The sequence below is a fragment of the Scleropages formosus genome, chromosome 23 (assembly GCF_900964775.1).
Source record: "Scleropages formosus chromosome 23, fSclFor1.1, whole genome shotgun sequence".
Lineage (NCBI taxonomy): Eukaryota > Metazoa > Chordata > Actinopteri > Osteoglossiformes > Osteoglossidae > Scleropages > Scleropages formosus.
The window spans coordinates 19,011,693-19,031,499 of NC_041828.1; the positions used below are offsets into that span (position 1 = coordinate 19,011,693).

The window sequence follows — 19,807 nt, forward strand, 5'->3', positions numbered from 1 at the left end:
ATGTAAGAACAAGCATAACAGTAGGACTCACACACACCATCTGAAACCACTTGTCCTATATGAGGTCATAGTGAATCAGAGCCTAACCTGGCAACACAGGGCAAAGGGGACACACCCAGGACAGGATGCCAGTCTGTTGCAAGGTACCCCAAGCGGGACTTGAACCCCAGACCTACTAGAGGGCAGGACCCAAGCCAACCCACTGCACCACTACACCCCCTAACAGGAGGACTGAGCAGCTCAATCCCAATAAAGGTAATTTAATGCAGTGAAGGAAATTCCATCCATCTAAATGATGTTATTTTCACTAATTTGACAGTGTGGTTCCATAAATTAGAAATCACGTTGATTTAAATGTTTTCAGATCCATCGGGTGTTTAGGTACAGCATTCTATAAATCTTCTCTGCTCAAATGATAAGAAAATCAAATGCCATATAATTTTGTAAGACTGTATTACACATCAAAACCATTTCAGCTGTAATCTTTAAGCCATCAGAAGTGTCAGTGCTAATGTCCTCTAAGGTTGTGGTTGAAGCACAATTTCTTTAACACATTGTGCAACAACATACACTGAACATAATGCTCAACAATTGTCTTCTGACATGCCACACTTACCTGGACTATGTAGACGGGTAAAGCAGTTGTGTATTTCACTGGTGGGAAAGCATGAATTAAATTGCAAGATCTAGGCAATTACATGGGATTAGAGACTGAGCTCCATCTTCACAAGTGAGATAAGTACCATTGCAAGAAGTGAAATCTCTTTTGAGCAATTCACATGGTTGTGAACATGTGGTGTTCTTGTGTTTGACATTACTAAAGGAAACAGCATGTTTCTTCAGTGTTTAGAAGAGTAATACTATAGTTGCATAGGAAACATCCTACGGAGAGGCCACCTTCAGCACCTCATCCAAAAGTGGACTTTGCATTAGTTGCCTAGAAAGATTTCGTAACCTTCCTGCTGTCTTACATATTCCAGGTAAGAGCAAAAGTAGAATAATTTAATGTATCATAATCGTGTGTGTTCTGCTTTGACCATGAGTAGTGTAAGGTGTACCGTCTACTGGTTTTTTACAGCTAAGAAAAAAGGACACACACTTATGCTGGGCTTGCTGGGAAGTATGTGGTATGAACTGGCATAACCAAGCAAAGTTGATGTCTAAAAGAACACAACACATCCTTTTCAAAATTCAATTCTTTATTGCAAAAATAAATACATTACCGACTAGTGAGTGGAATTTTATTTAATAATGCATTTTACTGCAAACTGCAACAACTTTAATACAATTAAAGTGCATCACACAAGGTGAGCAGCTTCTGTGCATGTCAGCAGTTTGGCTGCTGTTGAGCATCTCCCAAAAGTCTCATGACTCTTCAACATCTATATTAATGAACCGTAAACCAAAAATGTTCTAAAAGAACGTGCAAAAGTTGAAAAGGCAAGGGAAAGCCTTACATAAGTTAAAAAATGCACAGAATTCTTTCGAAAGGCAGGATCAGTACACATTTCTTTGAATGATATGATTTACTGTTAGACTTTATCACAAGTAGCTCAGCACAGAGGTGTCAAAAGCATTATGAATGTATTACAGTAAGTACAAATTGCCTGGTTGGGTGTTAATCACATTGTTACGTTTATTCATTTAGCTGATGCTTTTCTCCAAAGTGACTTATAATGTTAAGCTGCCTACAAATATTTACCTATTTAAAGAGCGGAGTAATTTTTACTGGAGCAATTAAGGTAAGTACCTTGCTCAAGGCTGGGTACAAAGGCAGCAGCTGTAACCACTACGCTACCATATTTGGAAATAAAATTCTCGATATACATCCTCAAACTGGCAGCCTCAAGCTTCAGCTGTGTCTCAGTCCTCTTCTTAAATAAACTTTTGCAATCTGAAGCACTGAATTGCATAAGCAAGGTAAAGGAAAGGCATTGGAAACATTTTGATTTTAGAATGATTAATGCACTTTTATATCATGGTACTTAACAAAACTGCCTGATTTCGTGCTGCATTTCAGTTCAAAGTAATGCATAGTAAATAGGATTGTCTTGTGTGTGATAGCGAAACCAAAATGAAATTATCTTAAAGCAACCATTCGTCAAATCTAACGGGTATTAAGGGTGTACACTGGATTTTACTAGCTGGGACATTAGATGGATTTTAGATTGCATACACCAACCTGTTCTCTTGTTGGCCACAGTGGGATTCACCCTCAAAGCTGTTCCCAGTAACACATTGTTTCCCACACGTCTTCCAGATGAAAAAGGGACACAGAAAATGGACATCTGGTGTATCTCACTGTACTGGTTAACTAAGAATTGACAGGTTTTCACCAATTTTTGCATTTTCATATTATAGGCAAACTGCCGTTTAACCCCAGAGCATGTCTTTTAGCATTAGTTGTTATTAAATACGCAATTCATACAATATACAATAGAGGATAAGCTACAGAGATACATAAGTGCCTCCAGAGAAAACATTAAACTGCTACGAGCCAGTTCCACTGAACAGAAGGGACACTAGACAGTCCCTCCAGTCACACAATAACAATTAATATGTCATATACAGTAGTTCATTCAAACCTGTCACAGGAGATGCAGTGGAAAATTCAAACCTAGGGTGCGCTCCAGCTTCCAATGTTACCTGGGCACAACACACAAACACGAAGTGAGACCAAAGTTATTAAGCAACTGATCTGCATGGAAAGAGTGTAACACTTGCTATCAGTTGTACACAGTTCTTCACATATTTCATTCCTGTCCTGATATTCAGTTCAAAGTGATCAGTTATCATCACTGAGATATATATACGACCGCAATCTCTACGAACACGTACTACCTTGTAGTGACCACAGTGTCTATCTGTATGTTAAGAGAATTAAATAAAACTTTGTCATTATCATAGATTATAACATGGAACCTTGTGCTCTGAAACTTTCTGTTGTGCTGATTAAAATGTGAATATTGCCTTTAATGGAAATAAGACAAGCAGGGATCTCAAATTTAAACTGGTGGTCTTTGATCCCAACTCATTTCCCTAATTAGCTGCCATTCCTATGAAATTTCAAGCATGTCAGTGTTAAATTGTAGCCTTCCTTTAATAATTAGTTTGGATTCCTGCCTATATAGCTCACTGAAATATCAGAAACAGTATTTGCATAATTATGCAAGGTTAAGAGCCACAATCTGTCCACAGTGAGGAGAAAGGAAAATGACACAACAGATTAGGAGGACAAAGTGAGAGTGGAAGCTGTAAATATTCCAGAAAAATGGGCAGAAGACATTTTGAATGATTCAAGAAGGAATTTAAATGTCCAACATCATCACAATAAATGAATATCGAATTACCGAATATTGATATAAGTAGATAAATATCGATAGATGTCGTGGAACGGGAGAAAATGGTATGGGATGATTGCGCAAGGTCTTATAAAGTGTAGAACCGGTGAGTGACGTTTTTCCTTTGATGTTGTTACAATGTTGCACATTCCTTTGTGGTGGGGGGGGGGGTCTCGCGCGCCACTGCGATACGAGCACCGTCACGGTGTCCACAAACTCCCGATGGATTTTCATTACACCACTGACATTAAACACGTATTAAATGTGCCAATATGTTAACTATGGTCCTGTACATAGAGAGAGAGAGGTAGCACACGGAACGAACAGGAAAATAAATGAAACTAAATAAAAGGAAATGTTAGAAATAATGGTGAAACCACTTATTCCGCTAAAATTTGTCATTCGGGAAATCCAGGAAAACGACCGGCAGAACTGAATCGTTTTTAGGTTCGTATGAAAGTAGCGTAAAAGAGAAGAAGCGCCCAACAGGTAAGGACTCAATGACCCAATCTTGCGATGGAGTGGCGTCCCGTCTGGAGTGTGCCCTGCCCGCGTCCTGGGCACACGGGGACAGGCTCCAGACCACCGGGACCCTGCGGTTACGGACAGAGACTGAGTGGTACAACTGACCCCTTCTGGATTTGCTCTTCTATTTATATATACGCCGTGTATAAAAACCACAGATCAGCTGTGGATATTCAGATTGAGCCCTGTACAACGAATTAATACTAAATAGCCTTAATAAATGGGACAGTCAAATGTATTTTAATTGAAATGCGCAAACCGTATATCGAAAGTGAAAATCTTGTGTATTGTTCATCTTTTAAATGCAGTGTGAAGTGCCTTCCGTGACCGTGGGTCGTTTAGACGCCTCTAAACGCATATAAACCTCATAACCAGGACTATCCACAAAGTTTCACTTAAAATATTAAAATATAATAACGATAACGGTAGTAAGAAGCTGGAAAACGGAGAGCAAACTTTGTAGCCACAGTGATTTTATAACACCAGAAAACTAATAGAAGTGATCATTAATAAAACCTGCCAGTCCACCCTTTACAAAAAGGTTGCAGATTCATTCTCGGTATGAAAAGCTGGGCTTTTAATGTACTCTTGTAAAACCTTTTCCTTTATAATACACTAAGTAGAGAACAGAAAAGCCCTTTAGAAGTGTGCTAGTGAGGGAAGTCCGAAAAGCACCGGATAATAAATTCAAATTCACATTCATAAGCTCAGCAAACAAGGAACACAGTTGTGCTCAGGTCAGTCAGTCTAATGTGAATTCAATTAAATATTCAAAGACAGAACTTTCAAAGGGCAATTTAATCACCTTCATGCAATAAATATGCAACAGTTGTATTCTGACTGGCTGTAATGATGGCACTTATTGGAACTTTAAATGACAAAAGTTCTTTAGAAAGAATGTGATTAACAAGTAAACATGACAGGACTTGCAAATGGTGCAGTGTTATGTATATGAATTATGTGCCTTTTTTTTTTTTTTTTTTAACTGAGCTTGGTGTTATAAACATTGCATTTTTTCAAAAGTTCAGACTTCAGTTCCCCAGTGGCAGCTCTCAACCCTACATGATGTACTCATATAAAAATTAACAAGTCCTTTGGTTTAAACGTCTTTCAATATGTTCCTTGTTTTACTGCATCATCAAGCACAAACTGTTTGCCTGTGAAACAATATTTAAAAGGTTTCAAAGAAGCTGTACTTCAGTGAGTCCATGTACCCAAGGCCTCAAGTCTGCAAATGAAATGTACTTTAAGTTTACACCAAGGTGAACAGCGTCTGCCAAGTGCATCCATGTACAAGGAGTGAGGGGCCCCTTTGTGTGAGATGAACACAATGAAAATGTTTTGCATAAGACAGAACCAAGCAAGATGGGGAAAAAAAAAGCAACGCAGGAGAGGGCCAACTCAGTTTCGCTGACTTGAATTATATTTCTCAAAAATGTTTCAATTACTACATGAGTGTCTTTGTAGCAATGTTTATCAGTGGTTATGCACTGCATTACAAAAATATTGTTCAGCACTTCTCGTTTTCATTTACTGGGTATGTCATCTATGCCACAATATTACATGATGCATGAAATTGTACATCTAATGCAAAAAAATGTGAATATGTAGAGCATGCCTTTGTAATTTAGGTATTATGTAGATGTAATGAAGCATTTATAAACAGAAATAAAAATTAAGTACAGGGGTTCTGTATATATTTGATATATATTTCTTTTCAAATTATCGCAAGGAAAAAAGTTGGTTCCCTACCATTTGAATAATAATAAAAAAAAAAGTCAGGAAATGTGAAAAACTCAAGGAGCAGTCAGTCCTCAAACACTCACAGGTAGCACCTGATCCTCACAGCACACACTCCCAGGTGATATTTTCATCTCACACATCACACCTTCTCACAGTTGATACTTGCCTCTCACACACACAGCTGTCAGAGTTTATAAAAATAGAACGTAAGAATTTAAACACAGGCAATCACACGTGACAGGGTTAAACCAAATCATATTGACCTTTTAGAAAAGGAATTCATGCTATTTTTTCCATTAACCATGGCTGTAAAAGAAAGTACCCATGGCTGTTTTCAAGCGTTTTATTAAAGTACATGTAAAAGTCTTCAGAACCAGGGGACATGGGTTGTGTGCCAAAAGACATCTGAACTTTTGTCTGGTTCCTTTCATTTCTCACGGATATTATCCCACTTCAGGAGTATATTGAAAATACACAGAATGACAACAATAAGCTGTCCATATAACTGTGGTTTAAGGTTCATGCTCTAGAAGGGGGGGGGTACCGTTTTACCACTGAACAGAGTATGTTAACCTAACCTACTTCTTGCTAAACATTCATTTCTAGAATCATGTGAAATTATAGTTCTTTAAAAGGTCATTCTGCATAATAGTGTGTATTTAAAAAAGCAAAACAACAACAAAAAAAATCCGTACTCATTTTTAAATTGATTCTTCATAAGAGCATTACTCCTGCATTTTGAATATCAGGTCTGGTGTTAAAAATAAACTAAAACAAATGAAAACATTTTATATGGTCAGGATAAAAAGTATGGTTGAAAATGAGGAATAATAATGTTAGTTTGGACTCTAAACTGTCAATACACAAATTAAAAGTCAATTCTTTCTGTCAAAATGAACATATGGAGAAAATGAAATAAGGTTGTAAAATACTGAAAAACTGCAAGGCACACGCAAACAGACATGCATTCTGTGTCAGCACAGTTGCCACGGTTTCCCTTCTTCTTGAAAGACATTTCTGATAACGTTAGCTGAGAGCAGGCACACCTGGCCAGGTACGCACAAGTAAAGCGTTACTGCCGTCAGTGTTGGACCGTTTCGGGTTTTCGGGTTCAGGCCATACAGCACTATACCACGTTGTGTATGTTGTGCCCACAGACTGATCGTCCTAGCAAATGTCACGGTGGATACACTGCATTTACCACAACATATGTGCTGCACATGGCTAATAGTATTAAATGTCACATAGTACCTTTATATGGATGTAGTTTCCTTATGGATCATCAATCTTCTCACTCTTCCTAAAGCACCTAAAGGAAAGTCTGACAGCATATCAATGGGTGAATTTATGCTGACAAGTGTGCAAAAATCTTGACAAATACGCACAAGCCAGTCCTTTCACACTGACCCCGGTGTGTGTTCCCGACAGATGCTTTCGCCTTAAAACGTATTCTGACAATGTTAAAATCGCAGTCTGGGGTGTGACTCCAAAGAAATTTAATACCGTTATAAGCCAGCTTTACTGCTTCATAATAGTTGTTCTTTACCTTTGAATAATGTACACCACACAGTATTCTGCCACACACCCTTCACATGGTAGATTAGACCTAGATTGACATGTAATGTAGTATTCATTATTAATAAAAGAAATTGACTGATCTCCAGTGCAGAGTCTGCAGACACAGTAAAATGTGAGATTTATAAGGAAAGCAGATCCTTTGCACATTCTATGTATACAATTCACATATCTATAATGTGTTTACACTCCTATTGAGTATGTCAGTGGTATGGGGGTAGGAAATGTCGTTTAGGGGGACAGAAAGGGGGGCCAGGTGGTCCCCTTCTTGGGCCCCCACTAAAATGAGGGGGTATGGGGCGGGGCACCTCACAGTCATTGAATGGCAGTGGGTGATGTAGGATGGGGCGGGGTTGCTGGTGTGGGGGGCAGAGCTGGGTTCGATAGCCAGCAGGGGAGTGCTGGGGTGCCCGGGGGTGGTGGGGTTGTATGTGCTCAGGTGGACAGGTAGGTGGTCCACCAGACCAGGCTGGGACTACAGTGGGAGGAGGTTTGGAATTTGGGCCCACTCCTCTGCCTATCCAGGGAGGAAGTGACTGGGAAAGGCCACTATCACTGCTCCCCGCTGGTTTCCTCTCCTCAGCTCCAGAGGGAGGTCCAGGAGTGGCACGATCTGACACCGCTGTGCCACCAACCTGCGGGGAAGTGGTCAGGAAATTTTTGGGGGGTGGAGGGAGTTGTGGGATTGGGGGCAGAGGGGTGCTTAGGAAGTTGGATGGAGGCGGATGGTGCGGCGCTGCTTCACCTGGGTACAGCGCGGGCCTCCCCCCAGAGGGCAGATGGCCCTGCACTGAAGAAGAGGCCCCTAAATTCACGGAGCTGGAGCTTCCAGGAGGAGAAAGGAGGCAGCTATCAGGGCGTGAGGACAGACCTTCAGAGGGCCAATCGCCGTTCCACACTTCTTCTTTACCCAGGTGTGCCTTGCTGCCAGACCCCTCTGTTGGGACCCACATGACTGTGGCGGAGCTCCCTGCACCCTGCACACGTCCGCCTGCTGTCTGACGGCTGCCTCCCAAGCTACCTGCGGGAGGTGCTTTCCTGCACGACGCTGAGGACACCCACGGTTCAATACTTTGGTATGGCGCTGGCTGAGGAGGCAGGGCTGCAGGGGTCTCCCCTCCCGCTCTTCTGCCTGGCAGATGCCAGCTGCTCACGGTGCCTGGAGGTCTGGCACTCACAGAACCAGCCCCCTGTCCCACAACAGACTCGACTACTGCCTCATCCTGAGTGGGTGTTCCTCCTGCCTCGTCTCGCAGTGGTGTCCCGTCCACGTTTTCTGTGGTTACGTGGGGGCTGCTGCTGCCCAAAAATAGATTGGCATTCAGAGCAGAGCCATTGAGCCCTCCAAACAAGGGGTTCCCCTGCAGGAACTTGTGTATTTTATCTTCCAAGCTTGCAGAGGATGACAGCTCAGAGGAAGTGGCTTCCTGCCTTCCCAGCCCATCCAGGTTTTGCCCAGGGTTGTTTCCCATTATGATTTCTGATTGTGTGTGCCTGGGGGAGCTTCCTCCCCTTGTGCCAAATGCCCGAGGGTGGTCTCTGCCAACAGGGCTCAGGATGGATGCAGAATCTGAAGTGCAGCCACTAGCCACAGAGCATGTGCCTTCAGTCACTCCTTGCTGGTGGGACAATGTTCCTAAGAGAGCGAGAAAGCAAGAGGCTCTGACTTCATTCACAGCTAACAAAACCATGACAGCCATCACTGAGGAGATCAAACTGAGTGGCAAGACGTTTGTACAATCGGATGCCACCTATGCTATGAAAGCAATTTCAGCCCAGAAGTCTAAAATATATAAAAGGTGTATACAGCAAACCCTCCTAACCATGCTATATCTCACCGTGGAGCTCACCACCCTGACCCTGGACTTTGGAGACGGCACTCAGCAGAGCCTGGGGATTGGTGTCCACCTGGGGCATCAGGCTGGCCAAAGAGGGCCCTCCAGGATTTTGAGGCTTGAGAACAGGCCTGCTGTCAGGAGGGGTGGATGCTCCTGTAGTGGCCAGACACAGAGACCAACCATGAAGAAAAATTTCAGGTGTCAGTGAATGATAAACACATATAGGAAAGGGGAAAAGTTGACCACCACAACATACACTTCTACAACTGTGCAACCGTAGTAATAATGTAACTGTGAAATCACAAGAAGGAATATGATTGTGATGTCACTGTGCCTAAAGAAGTGGAAGGACTTACCTGTGCCCTTCATGACAGAAGTGAGATTACTAAGTATTGAGTTGATCTTGACCAGGTCCACGTTGGCCAGGTTCAGAGGGAGCGAGAGCTCAGGGTTCTTGGCAGGTTGCTGGTCGTCAGCCGTCTCTGGCGCCCCCTGGATGTGGCTACGCACACGGTCCGGTTCAGCCATGGCCACGGGAACAGTGTGCTCCGCTCGCTCCTCCACTGCAGGAGCACATTAAAGCAGATGTACTTAGATGCAGATGGGTACACCTGTGTGGATACCTAATACAATCACAAAATGCAAGTGCAGCTGGAGACCCAGGCAATACGCCCAGCTGATGGCACCATACAGCAGAGTTACGACCAAATGAAATCGCCAATAATATGATAAGGTTAATGGGACAGTTGTCTTAAGTCACATACATCCCAACTCAAGAACCACCTGCAGTTAGGGTTCTTTCTCCCGAAACAACTTCCCCCCTCACCTATTATGCTAGTGCTCTCGGCCTCCTCGCCCTCAGACACTTCCATGTCCTCTACATCTCGATTGTCCCATTCTCCATGTCTTGGTGTGTCTCCATGACCGGCAGCTGCCAGTAGAGTCGGTCCGAGTCCAGCGCCCCTGTCCACGCTTTCCAGCCCCTCAGAATGAATACTGTAAAATGGTGACTCTGAGCCCGCTGGAGAGGGCGCGTCCTCACAAGGTGACGGCACCGGTGAATCGTCCAGACTTGGGAGGGTAGATTTCAAGTTGTCCAGCTTCTGCTTGAGGTTTGAAACACGGCTGGCGAAGGACATGTACGCCTGGGGTGCAACAAGAAAACCAGGTGGGCCACCAGCATTTTGGCATGAGAAACTATTTACATGTATTCCTTACATAACAACGTTAATTTGTTCCATGAAAATGGTGCAAGATGAATTCCTGGCATGAGGAGGTTGAATTAAAATGATTTCTTATGGAGGAAAAACCTTTCTTGGCCTTTGCAGCCTTTTCTCCACTCACTTTCTTCTAAACCTTTTTAGGAAGCACGTAGGTCATTTGGCTCGCCGATGTTTATGATATTAAGTTCACAAAATGAGTCTTTCATTCTGCGAAGGACACAGACGCTACTGCTAGAGGTGCTGTGTCACATTTCAAACTGTTTTATGCTAGATGATTTCATCACAAAATTAAACATTCAGTCGCAGTTATTGTATTCAGGGAAATTTAGGTCAACGCAGTATATATGGCCAGAAAATGTTCAGAAGGACACCAGTGACTGATAAAATCCCTTTGGGTTTGAGAGACCAAATGGGAATCTCCAAAACATGTGAGGAAACTGTAGAGAATGAAATACCTGCTGTGAATTACCGAAATGTCACACAAAAGCCTGTTGTATGAAAAAGGGTATATGTTTTGATCAAGCAATGATTTTTTGGTGTAAGGGACACTGCTATATGAGGAATGGATGTATTCTGGCTTATACTTATTGTACATAAATAAAACTCATGGTAAAAACACAAACACTTTCACTTACTTTGGCAATTATCTTGACTTCCTTGTACTGCATCTCGTAGAAAATGTCTGCGTTGCTCAGGGCCTCCAGCAGAGGACGCCCTCCTTTCACCTGCTCTTCCAGGAAGCCCACAAAATCCTGGAATTTCTTACTGTTGTCCTCAAAATCTTTCGAGAACTTCTTACCACCTGCCTTGTCTGATCGATCGTAAAAAAGAGATAACAAAAGTGAGATAAAATATTTATATCTAAAAGAATTTTTTTTTAAACCAAAATAACTTGCTAGCTGCTGGCCAAAATAATCCATATTTCATTTTGATCATAAAGGAAAGGCAGGGCTCACCCTTCAGCTTCTTGAAGGCCTCTGTGCTGCAGATGTCCACCCCCAGCGCAGCAAGCTGCTTCTCCTTCAGCTCTACCTCCTCCAGTGAGCGCTTGTACGCAGACAGCTGTTGTCGGAAGGCGTGGGGCTATGACACAGGATAGAGTTGTCACATATTTTGACAGCAAATACGATACAACGGAGGGCTGTATGACACATAATTATTGATCTGAGGGGGCAACCAAGTAGTTACAGAGCATATTTCTTTGGAAGTAAAAAGTAAAGACGAACACTCACAACAAATTCAGCCACAATCTTGGCCTTCAGGGAGGCTTTGGAGTTGACTGATGCTGAAAAGACAAGGAACAGATGATTCTTTCCTCAAGTGCTACAGGATAAGACAGGACAGTAGTTTACTAATCCCAGTGAAGAAATTCACACATAGCAGCTTAACATGTAACTGTAATAAACACCAAATGAACAAAAACCAAGATTTACAACTCTGCACTAAAACAAGGTGCTAACTAATGCAGGGTATTTGTTTCTGCAAAAAAGAAATTACCCTGGCGTCTATCCTCTTACGTACCGCATCTCCCAGCTCAACCTGCTACTACTGTGGTCCTGTCTTTATATTTAAAGGAACACACCAACCATTACATTATCATTTTAAACACACCAAGGATGTCACACCAGGATTTTTACACCTGCATCTTACTTCACTTTCAAGGTTCTTGCTACGCAAGCAGCAACATTACATATGTTGGGGCTGCGGCTATGATTATTTGTATATTTTTTGTTTTTAATCTATCCTGTTGATTAATCAAGTGATCTTTTTTTATTAAACAGCAACAGAAAATATACAGGAGAGGAAAAGGTATAGCATCTCTTAAAATTAATTTACTTTGTTTCATTTTATAAACATGAACAATTTTAAGTGGCATATTTAAAAGAAACGAAAATTCTGTCTAAAGTGCAAACTAAACCTGTTCAGACATTAAGGGCCATATTAATTACTGTGAGTTTTAAAGGGAGCACGTTTCCTTTACCTGTATACTATGATTCCTTTACCTGGATACTACTACTACTACTATTATTATAGATGTTAGCAAAAGCAGATGCTTGACTACATGTGAAGTATATTATCCAATTATTTTGATGTCAGCCGTTTAATATTTGTCCTGAGCTCTCAAAAAAAGTCTTTTAATTTTCCTTCTCAATAAATTACCAAAAATACATGCACGTGTATGGAAAAAGGTCCTTGATTCAGAAAATTTTAACCAAGGATTTCAGGCGAGTAACTAGAGGAATTTCTTCAGCCCTAATACAGAACCTCAAAACTTCCGTATTCAACACTGACACCACGATGACCATAGTGAGCCATATGGACATGAGCCACATTCATCACACAAGAAGCCAAAACCACCTCCTCGCAGATAGCTGGACAAAGAAAATTGGTGTGACAAGAGTAATGTGTCAAAAAAAGCATACGAAATAATGACTTTTTATGAACACTCAATCCTTGCAGCTTACCACCGCAGGAATAAAGAAACAAAAACATGCACATAGTCAAAAAAGCAAACACCATGACACACAGAAGTACCATGGCACGAGCAAATAAAGCGAGGCTGTCACACAAAGGGACTCTCCAGAGACTGACCCGCAGGGGCTGCCTTACTGGCCAGGCCAGCCTCCAGCTCTGAGATGAACTCCTCAGGGTAGATGTTCCTCTCTATCCAGATGGCCAGGATTCTCTCCACAGACTTGCGCACCTTGGGGTCTCTGCAAAGTACATCAACAATAGAAGTCTGACTCAGTGCGACAGCAAAGCAGAAAAAAATTCTCTCCATTAACAGTTATTGTTAATGCAACTGAGTCAAAATAAGACCAGCCAATAAAGATCAAAAGATAACCTTTTTTCAATATGACCCCAGTGCACCATCACCCTTTTGTCTCTGTGTCTGCTTTCTCCCAATGTGTGTGCATTTATATTTGAAATGGAAACACAAGACAGGGCTTGTCAAGACTGAAGACAGTGGCACTTTGCATTCATCTTATTTGGCCATGGCAAATCTGTTTTACTCCCGTTTTCCCCCCTAGATTGACTGAAATTTGACAATGAAGTATGAATATACATGTTAAAAGATTCACAGATTAAAGGATTAATAAGGATACATTTACTCATTTAGCTGCCACTTTTCTCCAAAGCAACTTACAATGTTAAGGTTACAATTATTACAGGGACAAGCATACAATTATTTACCCATTTATACAGCTGGGTCATTTTTTTTACTGGAACAATTTAGGGTAGGAACCTTGCTCAAGGGCACTACAGCAGCAGGTATGGATCGAACCTGCAACCTTGGATCCAAAGGCAGCAGCTCTAACCACTACACTACCAGTTACAAATTTGTGCATCTTTACAAATTTAAATGTGAAACTGGGGACTTTATAAGGTGCTTCAACCTGTAAATATTTTCTCAGCATCTTAAACTGGAACAATGAATATTAAACACCATTTGAGTATTACTAATTAATTTGAGTAACATTAATTCATAACTTAGTGCATACAATTTGAAGCAGCAATGCAAAGTGATATCTGATGATATTAAGGGAAACATTATTTGCTCAAAATATTTTGTCAAGTAAAAATTGATTCATAAATAAATAAAATATTAATGTATATGTGAGTCAATATGATTAGTATATAAAAAATAATGTTAATTGGTATCAGGGCTACTGGGGGGGGGGGGGGGGGGTTGGCGCAATTGGTTTGATTGGGTCCTGCTCTTGGCAGATCTGGGGTTCGAGTCCTGCTTGGGGTGCCTTACGACGGACTGGCATCCCATCCTGGGTGTGTCCCCTTCCCTTCAAGCCTTATACCCTGTGTTGCCGGGTTAGGCTCCGGCTCCCCGCGACCCCGCTTGGGACAAACTGTTTCAAACAGTGTGTGTGTGTGTGTGTGTGTGTGTGTGTGTGGGGGGGGTGAGTATCAGGGCTTCTACTAGAACTACTACTATTAATAAAAAATAATTCTTTTTGGCAAAACAAAACTGAAGATCCAGAGGCTAACGAAAACCAGCATGAAATGCACACTCCTGTCTAAGATAATACATAACAAATGATAAAGCTCATATGTTAAAGCTGGAACCCTTGACTTGCTGCTCACTCACCGGACCAGCAGCACAGCCGCCGGCAACACCTCTGCGAAGGACGTCCGGTACACAATAGCGTTCTTCCTCCGACAGTTCTGGATAACATCATTGGCGAGGTAAAACAGGTTCAGCCTGTGGGCGGCTTCAGCTGCATGGAGAGACCATGGATACCGTTATAGCAACAGCACGCACTCATCCGCAAGTCCTTCAGCTGCACATGTGTCAAACTGGTTATGTGTAAAAGTTACACCAGATGCATTCATCATGAAACAGTTCAATACATTTGCTGGTTAATACGGTGAAAACACAGTAAGGGTGACAAAGGATTTTTCTTCTCCTGCTAGTATACGTGGAACAAAATCTTAAAAGTAAGGGATGACTAAAACACAAAGGAAAATGAGTTGAAATGATGCGTTAATTAAAATGCATTTGTATCTTAATAAACAGTACTACTCTGAGCTCCTCAACTCTACTGGTAAGTCTCAGGAAACCATAAAGCTAAGTCAGCTGTTTTCAATACTAATGGGGCAGAAAGGTGTGTTTCTTATACCGTGTTGATGCTGTTGATAATTAAAAACACACACACACACACACACACAAATGTATCAGCCAATACCGTTGAAAGTTAATGCTTTGCAGAACACCACCCAGAAGACACTGCATACTGAGACACGGTAATACGGGTTGTGCTCTGCTGGGACCGTTCCAACTCCAACATTCGAACCCAAATGTAAATCAGCATGTGTTCAGCAAGTCAAACACTGCCCACGAACAGCTAACACAGTGCCATCCATGAAGTGAGGAATTAGGATCATCCCATTATGGGGATGCTTTTTAGCAGCAGGGACCAGCAGTCTCGTCCAAAAAATGAATGGTGTCCATTATGGAGAAATCCAGGTAATCGGGTTCTAACCTCTCCCAACAAAACTAAGTGGGGAAGAAGTTTCTCTTCTAGCAGGACTTTTTTTGCCTAAACAAACAGGTAAATTCAGTAATCAGGATATAAGATGAACATGTGAATGACAGAATTCATTGTCACGTTACATCACAAACTGTAAAGCACCAGCATTGATTGTATGGTGTGTCTGGTTGCAGTCACTGCAGCTAAACATGGTACAACCAGTTAAGTACACTATAACATGATAATTACATAGGGTAAGTTTCATAACCAAGTCTTTTAAGAAAGGCAGAACTGCTTGCAAATCGCTGTTACCATGTAAAGTCCATAAACTGAATGCTGCGAAATCTGGTGTCGTTCACGAGTGCTCAGATTTTATATTAAATGTGAATGGATTGTCACATCTCTATAAAAATACTGTCACATATCTAAAAACATTTCAGCCTTAAAGGTGAACATCAGCAAAGAGTTATGAACTGAATTAAATTGTTGTTCTGCAGGAAAATAATTTCACAAGTGCCATAAAGGTCAACAAATCAATTTCATTCAGCCACCCAATACGTGAATGAACACCTTTTCCCCATATTATGTTATAACATAATATAATATGTTCTAGTCTGCTAAACTCTGCCTTGTGTTGTTGTCAATCACATTTTGGAGCCACGATATTTGAAACCACTGCACCTTATTAAACACTGTAAATTTGCAGCCTTTCCAAACTGTCTCCGCAGTCCTGTGCCACAGATTTAACTTCAAAAACACAGCTAAATAGATTTGATGTGATAGGAACATTCATACCTGTATAATTGGGTAAATCACTGCCAAGTAGCTTACTGTGACTTGCTTTAGAGAAACGGCTTGAATGAGACCCAACCCAAGCAAAGTCTAAGAAGTAAAAACTGACTTTTTTTTAAAAAAAAAAAGAAAATCTGTTTATTTTTATATAAGGTTTCCCTGTCCCCTTACACAAAATTTTATTGATATATTGCTCTCTGCCCTATGAAGAACAAAGGTTAAAGGAGTACCTGATTAGCCCCACAACAATTTCTAGGAAGAAATCATTTCTTTAAAGGAATTTAAAGGCACTTCAAACACCTTTAAGAAGCAAACCTCTGAAATGTAGCGGTTTAACATCGGGTTAAGACTAGGTAGTTGTATTACTGAACTCTTTGGTACATTAATTGCACCACAAAATGACAAAAAATTATCCCTAAAACCAAGAACTTTAACTGGACCTCCAAATTCTGCTTACCATTCTTAAGATAAATTATTCACAAACTCATTGCAAAGCTTGCTAAAGGTAAAGTATGACACACTACCAGCGTACCCTTCAAGCTATAAATAATATTTTGTGCAAGGCTCAACACATGGGGGTAAACCATAGGCAGAGAGAGGACGGGCACATTAATATAGTCTAAGCGCTCCTGTTAACATTTGAGTAACATTTCTGAACATCAAAACATTTCTTTGTTCGTTTCTTGACCTTTAATGTTAGTTCCTTCATGCCAATGTCAAGCTGGCAGCAAGGAGCAGCCACCAGTAGAAGGAATGAGGAATCACATGAATTCAATCCCTTCCAGGGTTTAGAACTTGAGTCTGGCATATGGGAGTCAAATACATGAGCCTGCTGTATAAATGAGAAATCACTGTGCTTATTTTCACATCCTAAATCAGATAAATTAAATGTAATCCCGCCAACACCGGGTGCTGCAATAACAATCAAGAGAAATGTCCATTCTTATGTAGGAGGAGGAGGGAAAAAGTGTAGAGTTCCGAAAACGTCCTTTCACTAACTCTCATTTTTCGGTCCATATTGGCGTCATATTTTCGAAAAGCCCTTAACCACAGTGAGCAGCTGCACTCGCGTGTGGAGCTGCGACCAAACACACCTTCTGGGGGGTGGGGGGCTCGTGCTGAGCGCTGAAGGAACCAAAGATCCGAACCGAACCCCGACCCCCCGGATTGCGCTCGACTTTTCCTGTCGCGTTTCCGCCACCTTTCACTTCTTCAGCATGTTTCAGTGCATCGATATTAATTTCGTGTTTTTACTTTTTACTGATGATCGCGATGACGGATTTGACAGAAACCGAACCGACCTGGTTCGTTGTTGAAGAGCCTCGGGGCTCCGTGTCCCACACCGATCGGTTCGGTTCTCTGCGAACGAACCTACACCCCATGCAGGTTTACTGTATTCACGCGAGTTCTTTCTATTAATTCTACTAATTTAGTGTGTGATCATCATCATCATCATCAGCCCTTAGCCTAACGCAGAAAGAACTGTTATGCGGCGCTAGTTGTTCCGCGTCGTGCGTTCCATTCATTGATTGTTCAACTTAAGTAAATTTTAGTATGGGTGGATGCGGTCTGTCCATTTTCATTGCAATTAACTACGTGTTTTGGAAGTGTATTTGCGTCATTTAGAAGATACTTACTAAAGTTTACTAACACTGACTGGAAATACACACACGGACGGAGCCCCGCATGGCATGCCATGGACACCTCCGCGTCTCGCTCGCAGTTCGGCCGGTGCCAACAACACGCACGCAACCGAGCGGAACCCGGTCCATCATCACGCACAACTCCCCGAACTGGGATCATCACGTGGAAATAACGAAACGACCAGCGCGGCTAGCCTAGCGGGAGCGGAGCGGTCCAACTTCGGAGGAGCACAAGTGAAGTTTACTGACGAGCGAGTCTCTCGCGGCCTGAGTGAGTCTCAGCGGCGCTGCCAGCCAGCCAAGTTAGCCGGTTAGCTACTCACACTTCCTGAGGCACTTCATCCAGTAGCGCACGATGAGGCCGTGGTGCTTCTTGTTCTCGATGCACCAGGCCGACAACCCCTGCACGGACTCCATCGTGTTCGACACCCCCTGGAAACGGCACTCCAAGGAACTTTTGAGGGCGACGGACGAACCGGGGCCGCTCTGGCCGCTCGCTGCTCCGGGTCCCGCCGCCATGTTCGCGCTTCTCCGGCCGCCTCGCGTCGTCTGGCGCGCCGTGCGCGTGGCCGACGGCTCGTGACACGGCAACGGCCGCGTCGCTCTACGTGCGGAAAGCGTGAACGCGCCGCCACAGGATGGCGGGACGTTAAACTCGCTTGTCGTTCGTCTCCCGAGCAAATCCCTTAACTTTCCCGAGTACCCTAGAGTTTGTACATGAGTAAAACTCCGTAATTAATGTACAGAAAAGCACTATAAGCACCCTTGGTTTGCTAAATAGTGGACAACAATAGTTTTACCTGTAATTCCGACTATGCCACATGTATGGTCTAAGTGTGTCTCACTCAGGGAATAAAAATGGCACGTACGCTGTGTTTTGGTGTTTGGAAGTTAAAGACAGACGAGGTGAAGATACTAACATGAAAATGTCTTCCCTTATTCGTTCTAATACACTTCTGTTGAGTTATAGCTCTCATCACTAGGCGTTCATTATTTACACAGTGCTGCCGGATAATGGGCACAGTAAAACGGTATAGATTTATTTAAACTTTATAAACTATATTTATACATATACAGGGCCTATACATTAACTGCTGCAGTGGAAAAAAAAACAAACTACATTAGAATCAGAATCAGAACGAGCTTTATTGCCAAATATGTTCACACATACAAGGAATTTGTCTTGGTGACAGAAACTTCCACAGCACAGACAGAATGACAGTGACAAGACACAGATGAGAAGATAGAATATGTGAATAAAGGATTAAAAAAATATAAAGTACACAATATACAAAAAATAGTCACTAGACATTATATGTATGTACAGGTATGTTATATACAAATGCAAGGGAGTGTGAGTAAGAAATATGATGTGATAAATAGTTATAAATATAAACATAAATAGCATTGTGTATTGCACTGGTTTACTCTCTAGGGGTGATTATGTATCTAGTTTAAGTTGCTAAGTAGTAAATACTGATTTTCAAGGTACTTGACCATATATATATATTTGAAATAAGATAACTGACTTTAGCATTTTATATATATATTTGAAGGGGGGCGCAGTGGGTTGGACCAGGTCCTGCTCTCCGGTGGGTCTGGGGTTCGAGTCCCGCTTGGGGTGCCTTGTGATGGACTGGCGTCCCGTCCTGGGTGTGTCCCCTCCCCCTCCGGCCTTACGCCCTGTGTTACCGGGTAGGCTCCCGTTCCCCGCGACCCTGTATGGGACAGCGGTTCCGAAAATGTGTGTGTGTGTGTGTGTGTGTGTGTGTGTGTGTGTGTGTGTGTGTGTGTGTGTGTGTGTATTTGAAATAAGATCATACTCCTAAAATACACACACACACACAGTCTGAACCACTTGTCCCATACAGGGTTGTGGAGAGCCAGAGCCTAACCCAGTGACACAGGGTATAAGGCTGGAAGCGGAGGGGACACACCCAGGATGGGATGCCAGTCCACCACAAGGCACCCCAAGCAGGAGTTGACCCCCAGACCCACCAGGGAGCAGGACCTGGTCCAACCCACTGCACCACTGTGCCCCCTGTCTCAGTCCAGATAAAAGAGTATAAATCGGCCCGAGTTACTATGGTATGCACTGTACTAGTCTAGGGTGACATGGTGGCACAGCAAGTAGCTCTG

At 42.4% G+C, this 19,807-nt stretch overlaps 1 protein-coding gene across 4 annotated transcripts; it reads right to left on the reverse strand.

Moving 5' to 3' along the window:
- Positions 1–1,229: 1,229 nt before the first annotated feature.
- On the reverse strand, positions 1,230–18,387 carry LOC108931753 (regulation of nuclear pre-mRNA domain-containing protein 2-like). Of its 4 annotated transcripts, XR_003797281.1 has the most exons (13): positions 17,992–18,387; positions 14,351–14,480; positions 12,838–12,959; positions 11,478–11,530; positions 11,202–11,328; positions 10,881–11,056; positions 9,849–10,167; positions 9,379–9,585; positions 9,023–9,175; positions 8,056–8,820; positions 6,861–6,930; positions 2,586–2,646; positions 1,230–2,253 (listed from the first exon to the last, which is right to left on the reverse strand). XR_003797281.1 is itself a non-coding variant. In XM_029248356.1 (12 exons), exons 1-11 carry the CDS (start codon positions 18,185–18,187, stop codon positions 6,863–6,865), a joined length of 2,316 nt encoding a protein of 771 aa, XP_029104189.1. In that variant the 5' UTR covers positions 18,188–18,387; the 3' UTR covers positions 1,230–2,646; positions 6,861–6,862. The 4 variants fall into 4 exon arrangements, 3 of the variants coding, with proteins under 3 accessions (XP_029104189.1, XP_029104190.1, XP_029104188.1); XM_029248356.1 differs by having other exon boundaries at positions 1,230–2,646; XM_029248357.1 differs by lacking the exons at positions 1,230–2,253; positions 2,586–2,646 and having other exon boundaries at positions 4,832–6,930.
- Between the last annotated feature and the right edge of the window lie 1,420 nt (positions 18,388–19,807).

What these genes read in the sequence shown, in the direction of transcription:
- LOC108931753 (XM_029248355.1), bottom strand. Translation starts at nt 18,187, where the DNA reads ATGGCGGCGGGACCCGGAGCAGCGAGCGGCCAGAGCGGCCCCGGTTCG. An exon ending in AGATTGTGGCTGAATTTGTT is followed by an intron (nt 11,329 to 11,477) that starts GTGAGTGTTCGT and finishes CCTGTGTCATAG; the next exon opens with CCCCACGCCTTCCGACAACA. An exon ending in GGCCTTCAAGAAGCTGAAGG is followed by an intron (nt 11,057 to 11,201) that starts GTGAGCCCTGCC and finishes ACGATCGATCAG; the next exon opens with ACAAGGCAGGTGGTAAGAAG.